At 33.2% G+C, this 22,356-nt stretch overlaps 1 protein-coding gene across 1 annotated transcript; it reads right to left on the reverse strand.

Annotated features, from left to right (window-relative positions):
- Positions 1 to 524: 524 nt before the first annotated feature.
- On the reverse strand, positions 525 to 19,602 carry LOC140431782 (rap guanine nucleotide exchange factor 4-like). Its single transcript, XM_072519664.1, has 3 exons — positions 19,410 to 19,602; positions 9,983 to 10,332; positions 525 to 846 (listed from the first exon to the last, which is right to left on the reverse strand). The coding sequence occupies exons 1-3, from the start codon at positions 19,469 to 19,471 to the stop codon at positions 722 to 724; spliced, it is 537 nt and encodes a 178-aa protein (XP_072375765.1). The 5' UTR covers positions 19,472 to 19,602; the 3' UTR covers positions 525 to 721.
- Between the last annotated feature and the right edge of the window lie 2,754 nt (positions 19,603 to 22,356).

Consider the following 22,356-nt stretch of genomic DNA (forward strand, 5'->3'; position numbering starts at 1 on the left):
TTCAGTCATTCGGGTGAAAAGTAAAAAAAGTTAATAGACGTGAAGATAGCCACGGTTTTATTGACGTCAATTGAAAGGAGTATATATACCTAACTGTTTGTATGTCAAAATAAAATTGTTGTTTTTACTGTTCTTCTTAAATTTAATATTTTTTCACCTTTTGAACGATTCTTGTGACTTCTAAGTTACTAAAATCGATGCAGCCGTTCTCGAGTTGTTATAAAAAAATAAAATTACGTTTTTCATTTTTATAATAATTATATAAAATGTATGTATATTATGTACCTATATTACAGTATACCGCAAGTTTACGGCACGCATCTTGTCACACTAAATTTTATTTTGGGCCCGTGCAAAAACGTGATACCGAGCGATAAGAAATATTCACTTCAAAAGGGGAAACAAAATTTTGTATCTTAATTACTGCTGATTTCTGCTAAAAAGAATGATTTGTTTACAATATAAATAAGAACATATAAAAAATTCAACATCTTGACTTTTTTTGTTAATAAAACAACAACAAAAAATTTTCATCTGTTGATCTTAAATATTAAACATAATATAGTGAAGAAATCTATTTTGAGTTAAATTTTATATTGGCCTTAGAGAATAGGATTTGAGCAGAAAGTATATCTGTGCATCTAGAAGCTACATATCGTAAAGAGGTATAAAAATGGACAGGTTGATCTGATCGCCGAAGCTAAGTAGGTATCTTCCTTCCTTAAGACCTTCTTGGTTCCAATTTTTGAGAAAGGCTTGTTAGTACCCTTTGATTGTCGATCACCCGTAAACATGATATATATGATTTTACTTCACCTTCACCTTTGGGAGAAGGTGGATCCAAAACTAAAACATAATAAAAAGAAATTTTCTAACTGTTAAAAAATAACTAAAATAAAATATTTTAAAAACATATCTACATAAACCGTTCTATTTCATTCAATTAAGCTAAAAACGAATTTAAGGTTACTATTGAATATAGATTAGATTATAACTTAGATACTGAGTAAATTATAAACTTTTTGTATCTATAGGTAACGTTTTTAGATGAAATTAACCTAACAGTTTATCACATAACTTCATGTGAATAATATTCTTCACTCCGAATCCATTTCTTCCTATCCTTGGCCCTAGTTTTCCAATTTCGTACTCTTAACACTCGTAGTTGGTGCTCGACCTGGTCCTTAAATCGTGCTCTGGGCCCGCCTCTTCCCCTCACTCCATCCGAACTTTGGTTATAAATGTGTTATCTACTCCATCATCCATTTAACTGCATGCCTATATAAATATGTCTGAGGATTTTACGTTCAAAACAACACCTAACAGACACGGCCTTGTGGTCAGGGAGGTGAGAACAGAAGGGGATCTTACTCTAATTCTGCCTAGGTGTGAACATCCGCGGAAGTTACTGGGTGGCACCCAGAAGCCGTGCTGGTAGTGGGTCAGACGGTCAAAAAATAAACTTCCATCCAAAAGTTAGGAGTCCCCGCCCCACGCGACATGGATCGTTCACGATCCCCGCCCAGCCGCAAGGCCTCTCCCAGCCACAATGGTTGTAGTTAAAAAAAAATTGAACTACAAAATCTACCTGAAAGATGACGGAACTAACTACGAGATTTTCGAAGAACTACCGACCGAGGACATTGACAAAAGGCAATTCAAACGCCCTAAAACCAAGAAGCGTACCAAGGACCGCGCGGAGGGAACCGTGGCACCGAGAACTATACAACAGACGACGACATACCATTGAAAAAAAGGACTAACGCAAAAAGGATGAGACAGAGGAGCAGCGAGGATGAAGAATCCGAGTTGGCTGCTCTAAAAAAATCAAACAAGGACAGAGAAATCACGGTTCTTAAATAAAAGATCAAAGAGCTGCAGGATACGATTATGACCTCGCAATAACAAATAATTGGTTATATAGATTCCAAGTCTATCTCAGAGTAATGCGAAGATAATAACCAAGGAAAAACCAAAGAGGACAACGGAAAAAACATTTAAGCTGACGACGATGGAAAAACCACCAAAACACATGACGACACTGAAGGCAAACCCCCAAACAAAAAAAAAAACACCAGGAGTAATCCCTTAGGAACCTCAGACGCAAAAAAACCAAAGGAAAAGGAAAAACAACAAAAAAAAAACAAAAGAGGACATCCCTACTCTGCCTCCCCCTAAAAAAGACGGAGATGCGAATGACCAACCTCGCTCTGATTCACCGTCAGTGCAAATGAAAACAGAATAAGGCAACATAAAGGCAGGGACATAGGAGCCAGAACAACTGGCCCCTGTGCGAGTACAAAAATCGCCTGTAATAAAATTACAATCGGTTAACGAGACAGCTGTGATATTGACCATTGCACAAAAAGCAAAGTTAATCACATCAAATAAACTTTTAAGGAGCGGCAGGGACACGCTCATACAAGCAAAGAACCCCGACGACTACAGGCAGATTGTCCGTAATATTGAAAAATTTAATGGGGAAACCAATGCAATTCAGTGAATAGCCTACCAGCACCAAACCCACAGAAGTATATGAAAGCATACAAGATAAGTATGACTTTGAATGTCGGTCTCGAATATGAGATCTCGATACGGTCTCGAGAAAGAAAGACAGAAGGCCACTACTGATGTTTGTGCTGACGGTAGAAAAAGAGCACGAGAAAAGCGCTAGACGCATCTCTGGACTTAGAAACATAAGGGGGGTAGTAGAACCCCTCAGAAAATTGACGGGCCCCACGCAGTGCTTCAACTGCTTTCCTTTATGTACTGAGATCTTCTCTGGCTCGATATGTGATTTTTCTCCATTCCTTCTTGTTATTCATTTTTCTTTTCTGGCCTTCTAGTCCAATTTCTTCCATATCTTTTTCTACCTCCTGATTCCATCTATTTTTTGGCCTTCCTTTTCTCTTTTTTAAAGTTATAGTGTAGTTCAGTACCCTTTTTGGAGTTCTCGTGTTCGGCATCCTTTCTAGGTGACCTCGCCATCTTAGTCTCTGTGCCTTTATGACTCCTATTATGTTAGGTTGATTATATAATTTCTTTAACTCATCATTTGATCTTCTTATCCATAAACCGTCCCTTATAATTCCTCCATATGTCTCACTGCAGTACGTTACTATTGGTTGTATAGTTGTTTTGTATAACTGTATTTTTGCCTTTCTTGATAAAAACTTGCTTTTCAACATTCCACTAAGAGCATGTACACTTCTATTGCCTGCCATTTTTCTAGCTTGTATTTCTTCTTTAATGTTAGGTTTGCGTGATATTATTGTACCTAGGTATGTAAATCTTTCTACCATTTTGAATTCGTATGATAATCTTTCTTCTACTTCTACTTTAAACTTTTGTCCATCCCTGAACTGATCATCTGTCCACTGCATACATTTTGTTTTAGTTTCATTTATGTAAAGTCCCATTTTCTTTGCTGCTTTTACTATTCTCTGTACTATCTCCTGTAGCTCTTTTTTCCTCTTGCCAGCAACACTATATCATCCGCAAATGCCAAAACTTGGTGTCTTTTATGATATAGGAGTCCTTCTCTATTGATTTTCGCTTCTCGCATTATTTTTTCTAGGCATAAATTGAAGAGTAATGATGACAAAGGATCGCCCTGCCTTAATCCTTCGTTTACTATAAATTTGTCTGATACATGATTGTTTACTTTGACTCTGTTTTCTGTATTCTCTAAAGTAAGATGTATCATGTTACGCAACTTTCTGCTAACTCCCAGTTCCTCAAGGGTCTCTTTTAATTCCTTCCTTTTTATTCTATCGTATGCTTGATGGAAGTCGATGAATAGCACTATCGTTGGTAAGTTGTGTTCCTAGCTTTCTGCTTGTAATTCTCTGATTATGAATACTTGGTCCGTTGTGCTTCTCCCTCGTCTAAATCCGCACTGATATTCGCCTATTATATTTTCAACTTCTTTTTCTAGCTTATCTTTTATGGATTTTGATATAATTTTATATACGGTATTTAGTAACGCTACTCCTCTGTAATTACTGCATTCTGTTTTGTCTCCTTTTTTGTGTAATGGGCAAATAATGGCTTCCTTCCAATCTTCTGGTATTCGTTCTTTTATCCATATCTCCTTTATGATCTTGTATATCCAATTATTTAGCAGTTTTTCACCATATTTCATCATCTCTGCTGTTATGTTATCGCATCGCTTCTAGGGGATTTGTTGTTTTTCAGATTTTTTATGATTTCCTCGATTTGTTCTTTGCTGGGTGAATTATCTTCTATGTCTTCTAAGTGTTCGATTCTTGCTTCTGTTTCCATACATTCTCTTTGGTTTGACTTATTATTCCCATTAAGTAATTCATCAAAATACTCTTTCCATCTTTCGGCTATTTCTGCTTCCCCGCTTATATTATTTCCTGCTTTGTTTTTAACGAATATGGGTTTTTGTTGGAAACCTTTTTTTTCATTTCTAGCACCTTGATATAGGTTTTTTATTTTTTTATTTCTGTAATTCTCTTCTATTTCTTTTAGCTTATTTTCTATGTGTTTTCTCTTCTTTTCTCTCAGCACCCTCTTTACTTTTTGTCTTTGCTCCCTATATCTATTCTTTGTCTCTGTTGTTTCTTTCGTAATCATTTCCATCCTTAATGATTTTCTTATTTCTATTTATTCTCTTGTTTATAACATTCTTTTGCTGCTTTTTTCATTATTTGCTTTATGTTTTCCCATTTGTTCTCAGTTTGCTCTTCTATTTGTATCTTTTTTAGTTCTTTTTCCATTGTTTCCTCGTATATTTCTTGCTCTTTCTTTGTTGCTAATCGAATTGGGTTATGTATACATTTCTTTTTTTTTTATTTTGTTTTTGTTTTCTGGTATCAGTTGCTTAATTTTGATGCCCACCATGTAATGATCTGAGTCGGCGTCTGGTCCTCTGTATGTTCTTATCTTCTTTATACATTGCTGTTCTTCTTTTTCGATGAGCACGTGGTCTATTTGGTTTTTAGTCTTTCTATCTGGCGATATCCATGTTTCCTTGTGTATTTCTTTTCTTTCGAAATATGTGCTCATTATGATCATATTTTTTTCTCTTGCGAAATCTATCAGGAATTGTCCGTTCTCATTAGTTTCATTGTGTTTCATATCATATCTGGGTATATTTTCAATTGTTCTATTTAATTCATTGTAGAAACATTCTTTGACATCATTATCTTTTTCCTCTGAAGGCGCGTGAATATTTATGAGGGTGATTTTTTGGTATTTTCCCTTGAACCTGATACTACATATGCGGTCTGATACTGGTTTAAACTCTACTATTGCTTCTTTTAGCTCTTTTCTTATCATAAAACCTGTGCCTAACGTTCGATTCTTTCCGCTGCTGTTAAAAAACATTGTATCTTCTATTTCTAATATATCATTTCCCAGCTGTTTCGTCTCCTGTAAAGCTACTATGTCAAAATGGAACTTTTCGATTTCTCTCGCTAAGTGTTTAAGTTTGCCTTCTCCATATGTGCCTCTTACATTCCATGTTCCTAAAAGTAAGTGTTCTTTTCGTAATGTTTTCTTGTGTTTTGGTCCGGTTATCATTTTTTTCCTCTTTTTTCCTTTTTTTGTATTATCGCTAACCTTGTTCTGTGCTTGTTTCGTCAACTTTATTCCAGTAGTACATTTAGTTGCTAGTTTTTTGATGTTTTTTTACATATTGCGCCTTCTTTATCATTCCACTTCCATTCGCTGTTATTTACCCATAGTTTTTTTACTCCAATCTTGACTTTATTTCCTATATTTCTTTCTTCTTGAGCAATGTTTCTAATTGTTTTCTGTATTTCTCGTTCTTTTATGGTTGCATCTTCGTTGATATATATTTTGTATTCTTTAATTTCTTTTAACTTGTGCTTTTTTTCCATTATTTTTCTTTTTTCTTCTTGGTTTTCCAATTCAATTAGGCATGTTTTTTCGCCTAACTTGTGAGCATTCCTTATTTTAACCTCTACCCCTATATGTTGTTTGATGAAATTATTGATTGTTCTTTTAACCCTGCTTGCTCATATGTGTCTATCTTTAGGCCGTACATAACTATGTTATTTATTCGTCGGTGTTTTTCCATAACTTCCATGTTTTTTGTTATTTCTCTGAGTTCCTCCTTGATCTCTATATTTTCTTGTTTTAGTTCTGAATTTTCTTTTCTCAGCTCTCTGTTTTCCATTATGAGCTTTTCTATCGTTTCCTTGTATTCTTTTTGATTTCTTTTTATTTCCTTAATATCATCGGTGAGGTGGCTCACCATTATTAGTAATTGATCCATTTTTGTTGCCTCATTTTTTTTCTCTGGAGTTTTTGTTGGTGTTCTCGAGAACTTCTTGCTCTTTCTGAAAATGTTATCTTCTTCCTCGCTGTCTTTATATCTGTCCTTCCTTTTTGCCCCTCCTTCTGAAAGTGTATCATCACTGTCTAAATTTTTCACATATTTTTCCATTTTCCGGCGCCAAACACTGTCTTCCACCTCAACAGTTCAGAGAAGACAGCGTTTACCGTATTTATTTTATGTTTATTAACCGTTGTTATTTTTCTGTGTCTACCCCAAAAGTCTACTCACAACGGCAACGTCGCAATTTCAAAGGTCAGAGTTTCGTTTCTATGCTTTGATGTTAATTAGGCTTATCAATTACAGCGATCTTACTTTTTATAGGGCCTTGGTGTTTTCGGATGTAATTTCACCGATTTTAAAGTTTTTTTCTTAGCACTCTCCTTCACTTAATGTCTTATATTGTTCACTGGATATTTTCAATAATTTATTTCCCGTTACAACTCTCAGAAATTGAGTTTATTGCAGACGACAAATAAAATATTTGTTTACGTTTTGGTTACCGTGTTGCCCTTTTGCATAAAGGATTAATATACAAAATAAGAGGATACGGCTACAGCGGAGCAATGATGAGACTAATCTCTTCATACTTGAGCAATCGGAGCTTCAGAATTCGGATAGGACAAGTCTTGTCCAAAGTCGGAACTCCGGAGGCTGGAGTACCACAGGGAGCGGTCCTGTTACCCCGTACCGTACTCTATATATACCTCAAATGTTCCCAGAACACCAGGAACATTATTAAGCTTTTATGCAGACGACACTACAATAGTGGTCAAGCACCGAAATATAGATATAGCACTAAACAATCTGCCAAACGCGTTGGATGAAGTCAAGGAGTAGAGCATAAAATGGAAAATCGCCATAAACTCCGACAAAACGCAAGACGTGCTATTCAAAAAGAAACACCAACAACCAGAGGAACAACTTGGTTTATAGAACAATCCCATCGAGTGGAAAAGAGAGGCCAAATACCTGGGAGTCATTATGGATAAAGGACTAACATTTAAAAACGATGTAGACGCCACAGTGCAAAAATCCAATATGGCTAAAGCAACTATTAGAGGACTCACAAGTAGAAAAAGTAAACTAAGGACAAAAACAAAAATGAGATTAATAAACAGTATAATTCTACCGATACTTACATATGCATCTCTCGCATGGGGACACACCTGTAAAACCAGAAAAAAGAGGTTCAAAACAGTTCACAACAACTGCTTAAGAGAAGATGTCTACATTTCCAGATACGTAGCAACACGCTTCATATACAGAGACCTACAACAGGTCAGGGTGACGGGTATAATGAAAGAAAGAGCCAGGATAAAATTCGCAGAATTGGAAAACCACCCTAGTCCCATACTGCGAGAGATCATGAGATACGACGCTTTCCACCGTTGGAAACACAAGAGACCTAAACAACAAATAGTGGAATAAATTAAGGAACCATAGAAAAGTGAAGACAAACTAAACAAAAAAGGAGTGAGAGAAATCAAAACAAGTAATCAAAACAAAGTAAACTAATAGAGAAAAAACAAAACCCTAGAGAGAAAAGCCAATATACTAACAGAGGACAGTTCGCAGCTAAAAGTCGAAAAACACTGCTAATCGCCGCACTGTGTGGGACCCAAGGGTTGAGAATCAACCAACACCTACAGGACATCCTACAAAAAAAATATAAAAAAAACATTAAAAAAGGAAAAACTTAAAAAACACATAAAAATCCGGCGAAAGCCACTCAAAAAAATTATAAAAACAAAAACAAAAAACCCGGGCAAGTAGGGTCCAAACACTTGAGCAACAAGTCTCCGGACTGGACGTAGACCGGTTCGAAGACTTAAGACCCAAGAAAGCAATGTAAGATTCGCGAATAAGTCACTAGAGGAGATCAGGAACAAAGCTCGTCACCCTGTCCTGAATTTGAATCGGTTAGGGAACCATGTTGGAGTTCTATTACCCAGGACTCCCACATGATGAGCATTGGCTGATAGTTGTGCCCTGATCGCGCATCAGAGTGCTGTAGGGAGGAAAGGGATGATCTGGAGCATTGGATCGTGGTGGAGTGATTCCTGTTTTAACTTGAGTTAATACACCTCGCTCCAATAAATTGTTACACCCGAACGTAATTCTTAGGGGTAAACATGTCTCAAAGACTGGGTTTACTTAAAATTGCTTGCTTAGTTGCGTTCAAAACAGCCTTAACGTTCTTCATCGCTTTTTGTCATCGTCCACGTTTATGACACGTAAGTGAGGACATGCTTAATAAAATTTGTATAAAATCAAATATAATTTGTATATATGTGCGAATCCCTTTATGTCTAACTTCTCGATCGACGATGTGAAATACTCCCTGAAGTCGTTGACTAAATGTTTTATTGGTAATAAATACTCGACGCAACTTCAAACAATGACTTACATTATTTATGAGGTGAATATTCTAATTGGCCTACGTGTTCAAAAGCGTTGAACCCCAATTTATAATCTCACAAATAAAATATTAATTCATTAAAAAGTTCATTGCTTACTCAAAATATAATTTGAATTAGAAAGTTTTGCAATAGAATTTAGCAATTGATACAATTCTACCATAAGGTAAATAACCTAGTAATCAAAGTATATTATAGCTATCTGTTACAATCAGTCAAATTAGGATGTTAAGATTACTGTGAGATTGTCTACTACTACTATATCAATATTGTCGTTCTTTTTGTGATTATGTTTGACGTTAAATGTTTTTTTAATTCATAGTATGCTCTATTTGCTAGATATATATGTCTGTTAATTACTTTGGTTGATTTGTACATATATGAACTCTCCTACTCATTCGAAAGTATATGTTCCAACCGTTAGATCTTTGGGTTTTGGTACTTTCTTAATGGTTGTCAACTTCATATACGAGTACTTAGTTTTACTAGAATTAACGTGTAGCCCCATTCTTTTTGCTGCTATGATATCGATGTCATCCGCATACGCTAGTATTATATATATATATATATATATATATATATATATATATATATATATATATATATATGTTTTTTCATTCAACTTAACTTCATTTGCAATTTGTCTAGTTGAACACGGCGTTGCTTCACACAGTGCACAGATCTGGATTTCTCTACTTGCCCGTTCTTGACTAATTTTTTTTTATATAAGGTTGATCTGATGGGCAGCAGTTTTTACATGTGCCATTAGTACAGCCAAACTTTTCAAATGGTGGAATAATGGCCAACATTTTTTCTACGGGTATTGGCCTATTTTGAGAAGTTGTAATAAATTAATTAATAGTTTCTTTTACAGAATGACCCCCTAAGTACTATTTTATTATTTGTACTCTTTTTACATTGGTATAAACAATTGGTATATTGAATTTTTATTACCATCTAGTAGATATTTCTCAAATAAATGCATATTATTGTAAAAAGCATTAAATTCGATCGAAAAGAGTCGGGTTTACCCTGTTTTCGCTCGGTATAGTGCTTCATTGTAGGAGTTAATGCAGAATGTGACGGTAAACTAGGGGGAAATATGATTTTGATCTTTGTGTATTAAGTGAAAATATAATGTGAATATTTCTGTTGGTACCTCACGCTAATTTTGTAATACTAACTATAAATTTTTTCCGTATCTGGATAGTTGTAAAAAACATATATACCTTACCTAAATGTCTGCTTCTACAAAAGCGAATGGTCCTCATTGTTTGAGCGAGCATATGCATTTTTTCGAAGTTAACCAGCCCGTCCAGACAAGTCTTGTTCCCTTCGTGAGTGAACGTCATATCTTTCAATAGCAAAGGCATAAAGGGCACAACAGGAGGTTGCATCTTACCAACGCTTACCCTGTACGCTCGATGATTACGACTGGGATCGATCAATGATTCGAATTCAGTATAGAGCTTTCGAAATTTCGACGGGAGCTTGTCCCACGTATTGGAGAGACGAGACACAGCGACGTTGCTGAGACCCATTACGATTGCACAGAATGCATTGAGATTCTGATATTCCTTACAACTGAAAAACAAAAAAAAATTTAAATGTTTTTTTACGAAGTAGATAAATTTTTGTTTATTGCAACAATTGTCTTGAAACGAACAACCTAAACTGTGACGCATTGTGACAAATGTTGAATATTTTAGACTAAATGATCATCGCTATATAAAAGATCAGATATGGCATTTACGGTAGCTTACTTTTAAAGGTGACGAGGTAACAATCTCAATTTAAATACAAAGAAATGCCAGTTATTCCAAAAATAAATGACGTTGCTTAAACACTTAAGCTCCTCAGACGGGGTAAACACCGGAGGAGTCCCTGGCAAATACAAACTATTAAAGGCTAGCCAATTTTAAAAGGTTGTAACAAAAATGGAATAGATAATGTATAGGCGGGCTTCTGTGGTAAGCACAAATTTAACAAAAAAGGGAGTTGGCCGATGTAGTGGCCAATGTAACAAAAATGGAAGATATGTGCTCAAAACACAATACTGTGAGACTTAATGCCATTTGGCTAGCAAGCTATGCCAGAAGATGACCAATTAAACTCAGGAAGGATTTGGTCAATTTGCATGCCTCTAAAAGACAGTTACCTGGAAATAAATATGAACAACTGATAAAATTAAGGATGAGTGAACAAGAAAAGAGTACTGAAATAAAGAAAGAGCCGAAAAGAAAATTATGGGCGCCATGAAAGTATTAAGGTTAATTCCCAAAGTATTATATTTCTGTAAGGGTTGCTTTAATTAATTTATGAAAATGGAGGTAAAAAATACTAATAAAACAGATATTATGTAAAACCCAATTTCATCCGTACTTTGTAATTTACAATTTACGATTAATTTAAACTATCTTACTACCCTTCACCTATTATGTAGAGCCTAAACCTAACTTTAAATATATTGACCTCATTAGTTACAAATTATAAACCCTTGTATGTAAACCTTAGCACAAAATTATAACAATATAAAAAAAAAATAAATCCCCTAGCTTTGAAAGTACAACCTACTCGGCTACTATAGATTGTCTCAAAGTGGCTAGTCTGTACAGGGTAAATGCACAACATCGATGCCATACTTCTTTGCAAGCTTGTATTAAAATAAACGTCACTTCTTACTACTTAGCCTAATCCATCTTTTGTGTTGAGGGTAGCTTAATACTAATGTCCACTAACGACCCTGCCTGGCTTCCTGCTGTCAGTGGTTCTCAAACATAAATAATATTTGCTACAACATACTTGGGTTAAATTAAAATAAAATAGAAATTAAGAAATGCCTTTTATTTATATCACACAAGCAGTTTGTTTTTTAATTCTACAGTATGTGCTAGCGATACAAACCATTTGTTTATAGATTTAAATAAAATCGAATAAAATAAAACTAAAATATAAAGAAACATTTTATTTATGTATTGTTCCGTTCAAAAGTTAAGGGGGGAAGGACTTTTAAAAATCGCACTGTATATGTTTGCAGTAACAAAACGTAGAAATATCCGTAAATAAAACTCATAAATAAGTTGAAAATAAAAGGAGCCATTGTATTTAATTTCGTGTGTAAGTAATCGTAATTGTACACCATTATATTTAGTTCCTTTTTCTGTCAATCGCTGTCACATTTAGTTTCTGCTTCACTATCATCATCATCATTATTATCGTCACTGTCATCACTATCTCCGTTATTTATATTTATAATAATTGGTTTGATATCATCCAACAAATTGTAAATTTCCCACATTTTTTTTTCTGTTGCTATTACGTGGTTTACTTAGTTTTTCCATTTCTCTGGCGTAATGATCTGGTACGTGCTGTAATTAAATTTCGCATTTCAGCTTCTTTAAAATTCGAGTTGCGTCCAGCTATACACCGTTTCACTTCACTCCAAACCATTTCGATGGGATTTAGTTCACAGTGATAGTGTGGGAGCCTCAGAATCTTCACATTGTGCATTTTGGCAATATCTTCTATTATGTTTCTTCTATCTTTTATTATATACCTGTCATATTTTGCTTTGAAGGCCTTGACTACATTAAGTAACTCGCATTTTAGGTTGCCTTCTTAAAAAAATAGGTCCTTTGACAGAAGCCATTCTTGAATATCTATTTTTAGTGTTGAACTGTTGGGAATTTGTTCTGACTTTCTGCTGTGATAGAAGGCATTGTCCATTACCACAACAGTTTTTTCTGGCAAATTTAGCATTAAGTTATTTTAGAACTAATCTTCGAAGGTCGGTCCATCCATTTCGTCATGGTAGTCCTGAGTATTTTTCTTGGCGAAAAACGTCAGCTATGCTCCATCAACAAATCCACTGGTAGATCCTGCGTGCAATAAAACAAACCGTTGCACCACGAGCTGTTGGAGCTTTTAATCCTGTTGCCAGACCACGAACAAAAGCATCGCGATGAGATGTAATTGTTTTATCAACCCATTCTTTTCACATTGTGCCCGATATTTACCCATGATTCATTCAAATACACTATGTTGTATCCTTCTGCACGGTATTTATGAATTATGAAATAACGATGACGCCATGAGATTATTTCTGGTTTTTTAAATAAAATTGAATTTCTGCCACGTTTTATAGACACAAAATCCATATCACTCAGCAAGCGATGTAGCGTGGCCCGTGAAAAGTTGGGCAAAGTTTCTTCGACATTTACAACAGCTAATATGGTGTTTATTGTTGGTGGTATGTTGTCACGAAAAAATTGATGAACTATTCTACGAATTTGGCCCCTGACACCTTCATCGTACTTGTTGTCACGAGAATTACCAACCTTTCGCTTCTTGAGCCTGCTCTTTGGAGATTGTAATCCAGCAGGTGATGAATATTCCTGTCGTATGCGAAACAGTCTTTTCGCAAATATCACTCATTTCTGACACTTTCCTAATTACACTTGATACAGAATCGTTATCCTGATTAAGATGATAATTAATAATATTCATTAATATCTGCTTCTCTAAAAGTTTCAGAGCTTTTCCACGTTTCCATTGAACAATTTCCTGCATTTTGCGGTAAAAATTCGGCGTCAAATATACCAATAGCCAATAACAGAAAATAACAATAATTGCCAAGAGCAAATCACAACAACAGCCACCAACAAATAATAACAATAACAAAACAGTAACAGTACATCCGAGATGGTACAAATAATCGTAATTCGAATATGTTTACGCGCTCCAAAGAACAAATAAAGACTAATTATGGCCCTGGCTGTATCAAGCTTTTAAAGATATTCTGTACAAGAATTACTCTAATTGCTTCTTAATTACTGAATAACTTAGAAGAAAGTATTTGCAGTTGATATCAACCAAAATTACCAATTCCTTACACATTATGGCAGTAATTAGCACCGCAGGGACATAAATATTATTTTAAATTTGGCAGTAGTTAGTAGATATTACCGGAATTATTTTAAACTTTAAAACAAATGTTTATTTAATGCACATTTTATTATACGACTGCTACTAATAAAAGATAAAAGTTGATAAGTTACTATTAGAAACAAATAATGTATAGTATTATGTAAAATTATTAGCAAACGGTATTTTTGTAAATTACATAAAATTGTACGTAAGGACTTGTTGAGAACTCCTGGTTTATTCCGTGTATTTTGAAAGATAGACAATAGAGAACGCCATCGCTCACTGCATAAAACTGGCAACGTCTTGGCGAATTTCCCATAATAGCGTTACCCTATACAGACTAGTCACTTTGAGACAAAGTATAGAAAATATTTTTACACTTCGGCATTCGATTAAAAAATATCGCAATTGAAACACGAAACTAATCTGACAGATTATTCCTCTGACATAGATACCTCATCAGAATAATAAAAAATGGCAAAAACCGCGCAACGTTTAATTATTCACCACTTTTATAGAAACTGGCTTTAATTGTTTCAAAATGCAAAAAATGCATAAGAAAGATACACTCTTCTTAGTTTAAAAACGCTTTTTGATATTTGCCGATATGACACTCTGTTTAAAAGATATCGAATTTTTATCGTCGAATTGATACAAATTTTATTTAAAATTGAATTCGGGCGCGTAGCTGACATTTAAAATCACCGGTCGCTTCAAGCGTTATTTTTGAGAGAACGGTTCATTTTACACAAAAAGTTCTAAAAACATTTTTGTTTAAAATTATCTCTTTTTTTAGAAATATTTTTTTCTATGATGGTAAATCTGATTTTTTCCATTTTATTCCCCTACGAGTCTGCTGGTTTTAGGGAGAAGCCCGTAAGAGTAGTATTTTGGGGTCCCCGAATTAACATTCTCAGCTTGTTCGTATAATTTTTAGAGGTTCAGTGGCATTTAGAGTATCTAACGACTGGAGTTTAAATAAATTAATTTAGTTATTTTATTATTATAGGTGACTCTATTTGAGTTACATCAGATTAAATAAAATTGAAAAAATTGCTTCATTGGAAGCCGAGAAAATACATTTTTTTACGTATACTGCTTTTGAACTAATTTTTTTGGTCGTTTTCACGTGCAATGCAGATGGTTTTTTACCAATCTTATATTTAGTATTTTGTAGATATGAAGAACTTCGTCTTGTCGCAAATGCCGGTCAACTTTGACCGGTTGTATCCCAGGAACCACTGCTTGTAATTTAACTTTTTTAATTAAAAAAAAGCGTGTAGCCAAGTCTTTTCCAACGCCGCTTTCTAAATTTAATTTAAGGTAATATTTACCAAGATATTCTATTTATTTATAAGCCAAAAAATTGTTTATAACTTTAAAATTTTCCTAAAGCCGTCCAAATAATCCGTTTTAGATTCTAAAATGATTATGCGAAATCAACTAAATCGATTTTATTGAAATTTGATGGACTATTTTACTATGTTATATATATTTTATAGAAAAATTGTGAAGGTCATACGTGCAATCTAATTGGTTGAAAAACATTGAATAAGAAAAGGCTTGTTTCCCCCCTTTTTTCTATTTATTGCTATTTATTTTAAAAGCAACATTTTAAAGCAATTTATTATTTTGCAGCAAGGATAATAAATTAAAACATTTCTAACCAGCCGTATATTATATAAAATTCAATTGTCACTATTTTATTTCATTACGACTTTGCTCCAAAATGATCTGTTTTAAGAATAAGCAAGGGAATTAGAAAAATAAATGTTTTTAGTAATTTTTAAACCTTTTAATTTTTTTTATTAATATTTATTAATAAAGTCTAGCCTAGCCTATTTTAGATGGAGGACAAGCCAATTAATATTACTGAAGTGATTACATAACTTTTTCAGCAAAAATCTAAATGCCGCCCCCCACATCCACCTGAAAACAGATCCGCCCTGGTCTATAATGTTCGCAAAATATCAGAAAAATAAAAGTTTACCAAGTGACTTTTGTGGCTAAGAATATAAACGTAATAACAAAACCCTATGAAATAGTTAATGCTGTTGTTAAGTATTTTGAAAAACTAAAAGACATTGCAGAAAAAAAAAACAGTTCGATTACGCGCTATCTCAGAGTCCTTTTAATGTTCCTTTAAGCTTAGATGAGCTTAACTTTGCCGTAAATACTACGAAAAAATTCTGCTTTTGGATCTGATAATACTACTTTAATTTTCTTGGAAAAATTGCCAGACAATGCCAAATGATTTCTTCTAAAAATTTTTAACCGAATATGGTCAAATAATATCATGGAGCAGTTCAATAATTACACCTATTCGAAAATCTAACAATCCACCAAATTTACTCATACAGACCCATCTTACTCACTAATGTAATTTACAAAGTAATGAAAAACTCATTAATACAATATTACTAAGGATACTAGAAGAAAATCACATTGTGTGCAATATCACAATTCGAATAATTGGAAAAAATTGAAGTTCTTAAATCTTTTGCATTAAATGGGCAACTTACAAAGAAGTTTAAAAACTTCTTGTGTAATTAGTATATTAAATTACGTAAATTAAATTGGTATATTAAATTATTATAAATAAAATTATATATTATATATAATATGAAAATATCAAAAATAATTACATTTTTTTTTTATTTTAGTCCTTTTGGATATTTTAGTTAGTAATTTATTATAACCATTACACAAGAAATTTTACATTTCCTTGCAAGTTTTTTTTAAAATATACGATACTGCCAACCACTTCGAATTTTCCATTTATATGTTAAATAGGAATCTCTTGCAGTGTTCATAGTTCATAATATCATAAAAAATAACGCAAACATCGCAATTCTCAAAAGAGAGTTAACCACTGTATCTCTTCAGTGTGATATCAGCTAATGGTATCACTCAAGGGCATGTAACAAGTTCAACGTTATTTTTTAATTACCACAAACAATATTATGTCAATGAAGAAAATCAAGAAATTATTAATTATTTAATTTCAAAACAACCATCAGTATATCCAATAAGACTAACAATGTCAAAAGAACTTTAAGAAGAAATCTTGAGACTAAATATAAAAAAGTCACCAGGAATTTACCTAATTACAATAAAAATGCTAAAAGAATTGCCTAAAAAATGTAAAGTAATCCTTACATATACAGTGCGTTCATAAAGTGTGGAAACAGTCTATGATCTAATGACTTAATTATTTTCAGAGTTAAAGATCTGGCAGGTCGATTTTTATTTTTATTTTTTAACCTTTAAAAAAATATAACTTTTACCTCCACTATTTTAGCAGATGTGACGTCATCGATAAGTTTTTTTAAATAGAAAGGGCATATTTCACAGTACAACGGTACTAAACTCGTCACATTTAAACTTCAGTATACGGAGTCTAAAGAAAACCAGTGCTCGTATTTCTTAAAATTTAATTTACAAAGAAAATTATCAAAGAAGTTATTTCATGCTAAAGACAAACAAATAACATAATTACAACAAATGCCCGAATGGAGTGGCCTATTGTTATACGATACAGAATGTAGATTGTTTACCTATTAAAAATAACCAATTCCATTCAAATGATAATGGCTTTGTAATGGGCTGTAGATTAACAATACAATAAAATAAAGTGATAACGACTTTACTCAGTATATTGCCAAAAATCAAGTAGGCTGTAAAAACATGTCAAATTCCTTAGCAACCGGACAGTAAGTTCGTAGTTACCATTGAATATATCAATATGAAATTGATTTGTTGTGTCACATCGATTTTGAAGTCTACACTAGTATCTTTTTGACAAATATTACCCTAATAGAAATTATTTGAAATTACGATGGTGCTGTCCAGAAAAAACAGCTAATAGAGGTTTTGATGATCTTAGGTTACGGCAATCTTAAAAGAAGTATGGCTGAATTATGCGATAGCTTTAATGAAAAATATTCTGATCGAGTACCAATAAGTAAAGCGGCGATAAGCAAAATATTGCATAAATTTAATGATATTGGAAATGATAGAGAAAAGCTTAAGAGTGGCAGACCCACTGTTTCCGACGATACTCAATTAAATGTATTACTTGAAATTGAAAAAAAATCCTCATTCTTCAAAACTCTATCAACTAACAATGAGATCTGTCGTGGTGCTGTTTATAAGATTCTAAAAAAAGGCCAAATTACATCCATATAAAATTAAACTTATACATAAACTCAATAAAGACGACTTTGATAGACGCATGCAGTTTTGCATGCGTCTTGCTATACATATGCTATACATATTGCTATGCATATATATCTTGTTTTCCCACGAGGCCACTTTTTGTTTAAATGTTACCGTTAATAGGCAAAATTGTCGTTATTGGGAAACAGAAAATCCCAATTGGACAATGGAAGTTTGTATTCAATATAACCAAAAAGTAAATGTATGGGCTGGGATCATTAGGAATACCATTGTAGGACCGTATTGTTTTGACGGTATTGTGACGGGGTGAAAGGTATTTAGAGATGTTGCAAACCTACGTAGTTCCATTTTTACCCGCAATATTTCCAGATATCAATAATCCTAGACAAATAGATCCGACCCTTTGGTTTTTATCAGGATGAAGCAAGTCCACATTATGCTGTAGTGGTTAGAAATTTTCTAAATGCAACTTTTCTCAATCACTGGATTGGACGACGTGGCCACGTTGAATGGTCTGCTAGATCACCAGATTTGGATTCCATGGACTTTTCTATTTGGGGTTATTTGAAAACTATAGGTAGACCTCAATCAGAGTATTCGTACTAAAATGCAACAAATTACAATAGTGATGTTGTCAAACATAACCGAAGAATTCATTGGACATCTTGGATACTGCCCAAGGAGCACAATTCGAGCATTTGTTGGAATTATGTTATTTGTTTGTCGTTAATATGACATGACTTCTTTAATAATTTTTTTTGTAAAATAAATTTTGAATTAAATTTTAAGAAATACGATCACTGGCTTCCCTTACATTCCGTACACTGAAGTTTGAATGTAACAAGTTTGGTACGGTTGTATTCAAAAAAATACGGGCTTGTAATTTTTGAGATAAAAATATGACCTTTCTATTTAAAAAAAATATCGATAAAGTCACATATGCTAAGATTGAGGGGGTAAAAGTTATTATTTTTCCAAAAAGATTTGAAAACAAAAATAAAATCGACTTGTTAGAGCTTTAACTCTAAAAATAATTAAGCCATGAGATAATAGACCGTTTCCATACTTTATGAACGCACTGTATATTGATCGACGACGTTGGCCAACAGACCAGTAACATGGACACGTGATTTTCTCACTGAAGGTGACCACATCACGCCAGAATCATAAACTTATAGAATACATTTTTCATTCTTATTGTTAATTTATAGATATAATAAAAAAAAATGGTGGTGTTACTATCTTTAGGGAAAAATATGTTCTCAGGTCATCGTCACTTACAAACCGCACTTTACTTTATATTTGACGTTAAAGGAAATATACTTTATTTCTTCACTTATATAGGTAACATAAAAACACAAATAACAAACAAAAACAACAAAAAAACAGTTCTAAGAAGACAAGAAAGAATCAGAGTTTCCAAATTAGCTTGATTCAAAATTATTTCTAAAATTTTAAACTGTTAAATTTGATTACACATCAATAGAGTTAGGAGTAGTGTTTTATTTGCAATTTAATTTAGTTATTCCTTGATATTTTTAAAAGTTAATACTTACTAAGCTGCTAATTTTATAAATTTTCGTAGTATGGCCACTCTTTTACTCAGACTGCCGGTCATACAAATTTCGGTTACGACCCAAAATTGGATTTCGTTAAATCTTCTTAGAAATACGTCAAGATTTGCTGTTATTTGTCCAAAATGATGTCGTCCAAATGTATGATACAAAAGTTCGTATTCGTGGACACACCTACAAAACAAATAAATACATTTAATTAATATTTAGCGTTTATATTTTAGTTTCAGAAACGAGCAATCGAAAAAAAAAGGAAGATATAAAATTTTCATTTGAATAACGTGGAGCGGTTGTGTATGTATATTTCATAAGCATTAAAAAATAATTTAAAAATGGTATCCAACAAGGAAAAAAATATTAGATCTATACAGATTTAAAACTAAATAGCGAGTGGAATATTCATTTCCTGAATACAAGGACATTGTTTAGTGTTCGACTAAATTTAAGAAAACCAAATTTATCACAAAGCGACATATACTAGGGAGTCTAGCCATATAAAGAAAAAAAGTAAAATTTCTGGGAACTTGGATAAATGACCAATAAGAACAATGACTAAAGTAAAGAAATAAGGACACGAATTGAAATTGTGTAAAACATTAATAGTAACTTTGCTATGGAACTGCGGATCAGAGCCCTAAGGTGTAATGCATTCTACAGAGTGGAATAGCCAAATAGAACAAATTCGATAATAAATAAATGGCAGCATGTTCAAAAAACGCTCGGGTATGTCGATTGGTATTTTTACCAATGGTTGTGCATTTTCTGCAATAAAAACTTTTTATACAAGGCGCGTCTTGTAACAGTAGCTAACACCAACTTTCTTACCTAACAATATTTTAGATATATCTCATGTGTAATGGCCTATACTGATCTTTCACTGTTTTGGAAATATTAAGTGTTTTCAGACTTATTACAAAAAGAAACATTATCTGAGTTAGCTAATTATCTGACTTCAGTTTGCTACAACTACTGAAAAACTAATAAGTGATAAAATCCGCAAGGAAATTAAATTCCTGCAGCTGGCTGTATACCATGTATCACAAAAAGAGGTTTAATTCTTTGTAAGTAGGTATATTTAAAAAACCCTTAGAAGGGGTACATTAAAACAACAAATGTTTTCGGAATAATAATTCTATCATCAGGTTAATAAAGCAGGTTTAACATGCCTGAGCCACCAAAATATTAGGGTATAAACCCTTTACAGAAGTTAAAGTTGCCAAAAAATGTACATATTGTTGTTAAAAGTGAAGGATATTTAATATTTTATTAGATTTAACTTCAGGCAACAAATAACCATGTCTCACGTGAGTACCAGCGTCCGGAAGAGGTCTACCCTCCGGACCATGTCCGGAGATGTCCAAGCTCGAGAAACTGCTTTTCTATTTTACTAATTGACTAATAGAAATGTTTCATAAAATAAGCGAGCAACATCCATTTGTGTTCGTGTGTTGTCTCCATAACCATCAGCTGTAGAATTGTTATTTTGTGCATATTGGTTAAATGAACCATTGTTTTGATATGCAGTTAACGACATTCAAACGACTAACACTAATAACTGTAGACATACAATAATTTGCTAAGTTCAGGCGTTTTAGATAAGAGTAAACAATTCCTTTCTCATTCTCAAAACCTACAGGGAAACAAGCATTGAGTGTGCTGTAGAAAATTTTGCAATAAATCTGAAAATACTTAGTATTTCCGAAATAGTTTAAGACAGGTACAGAACATTGTATATAAGTTATGTCTAGTATATTCTGAGGAATCCAACAATATACGGGTTATTATAATATATATATATATATATATATATTTATATATATATATATAGATATATATATATATATATATATATATATATATATATATATAGATATATATATATATATATATATATATATATATATATAATAATCATAATATTATATATTATAATAATATTAAATATTATACGGTTGTTGTAATTGAAATACGAAAGTTGATATTTTCCACTCTTACCTGACACATTCTGTATGAAAAATTGAAAAATTTTTATTGCAAAAAATGTCCGAATAAAAATATTACAACCACGACCATGCCAAATTTATTCCATTTGGCTGTTCCACTCTCTAGAATAGAAAGGCAGTCACCAAAAATAGAAAATCTGGCTATGATTGTAAACAGCCTCCAATAGAGGAGGCAATCAAAAGAAGAAGAAGAAGAAGTTACCTATATATAAATATAATAAAACCCTTTATAAACTTCATGCGAAAGCTGAATGCGGAGCTGGCTGCTAGCTCCCCCATCATACTTTGCATTAACGTTAATGCCATAGGTTGACCAATTTGTAGTTTTGAAGACGTCTTCTAGGGCTAGGTTGAAAAGCTTTGGCGATATTACGTCTTCTTGTCTCACTCCTCTCTTAATGGGGATGGGATTTGTATTTTCGTCTAGTTGTACTATCATAGTTACATTTTCATATATTATGTATTAGTTGCCTATATCTCGAATCTATTCTACAATTAATAATAGCTTGTTCTATGGCCCACATCTCGATACTATCAAACGCCTTTTCATAGTCGACGAAGGCAAGAAATATGGGTAGTTGGTATTCATTTGCCTTCTCTATCAATGTTCTCATTGTCAGCAGATGGTCTGATGTACTATATCCTTTGCGGAAGCCAGCCTGTTCAACCGGTTGGTAATTGTCCATTTTGTAGGTTAACCGGTTGTTAATAATTCTCATAAATAGTTTGTATACTTGACTGAGCAACGATATAGGTCTATAATTCTGTAGATCACATTTGTCCCCTTTTTTGTGTAAGAGTATTACTAGACTCTCGTTACAGTCTTTAGGGATCTTGCTATTATGGAGACATCTATTAAATAGCTCTGTTAGTACATGGATTGTTATTGTCTTGCTTGTTTTTAAGAGCTCTCTGAGATAGCGCGT

Source organism: Diabrotica undecimpunctata, unplaced genomic scaffold (assembly GCF_040954645.1).
Source record: "Diabrotica undecimpunctata isolate CICGRU unplaced genomic scaffold, icDiaUnde3 ctg00001988.1, whole genome shotgun sequence".
In the NCBI taxonomy this organism is placed as follows: Eukaryota; Metazoa; Arthropoda; class Insecta; order Coleoptera; family Chrysomelidae; genus Diabrotica; species Diabrotica undecimpunctata.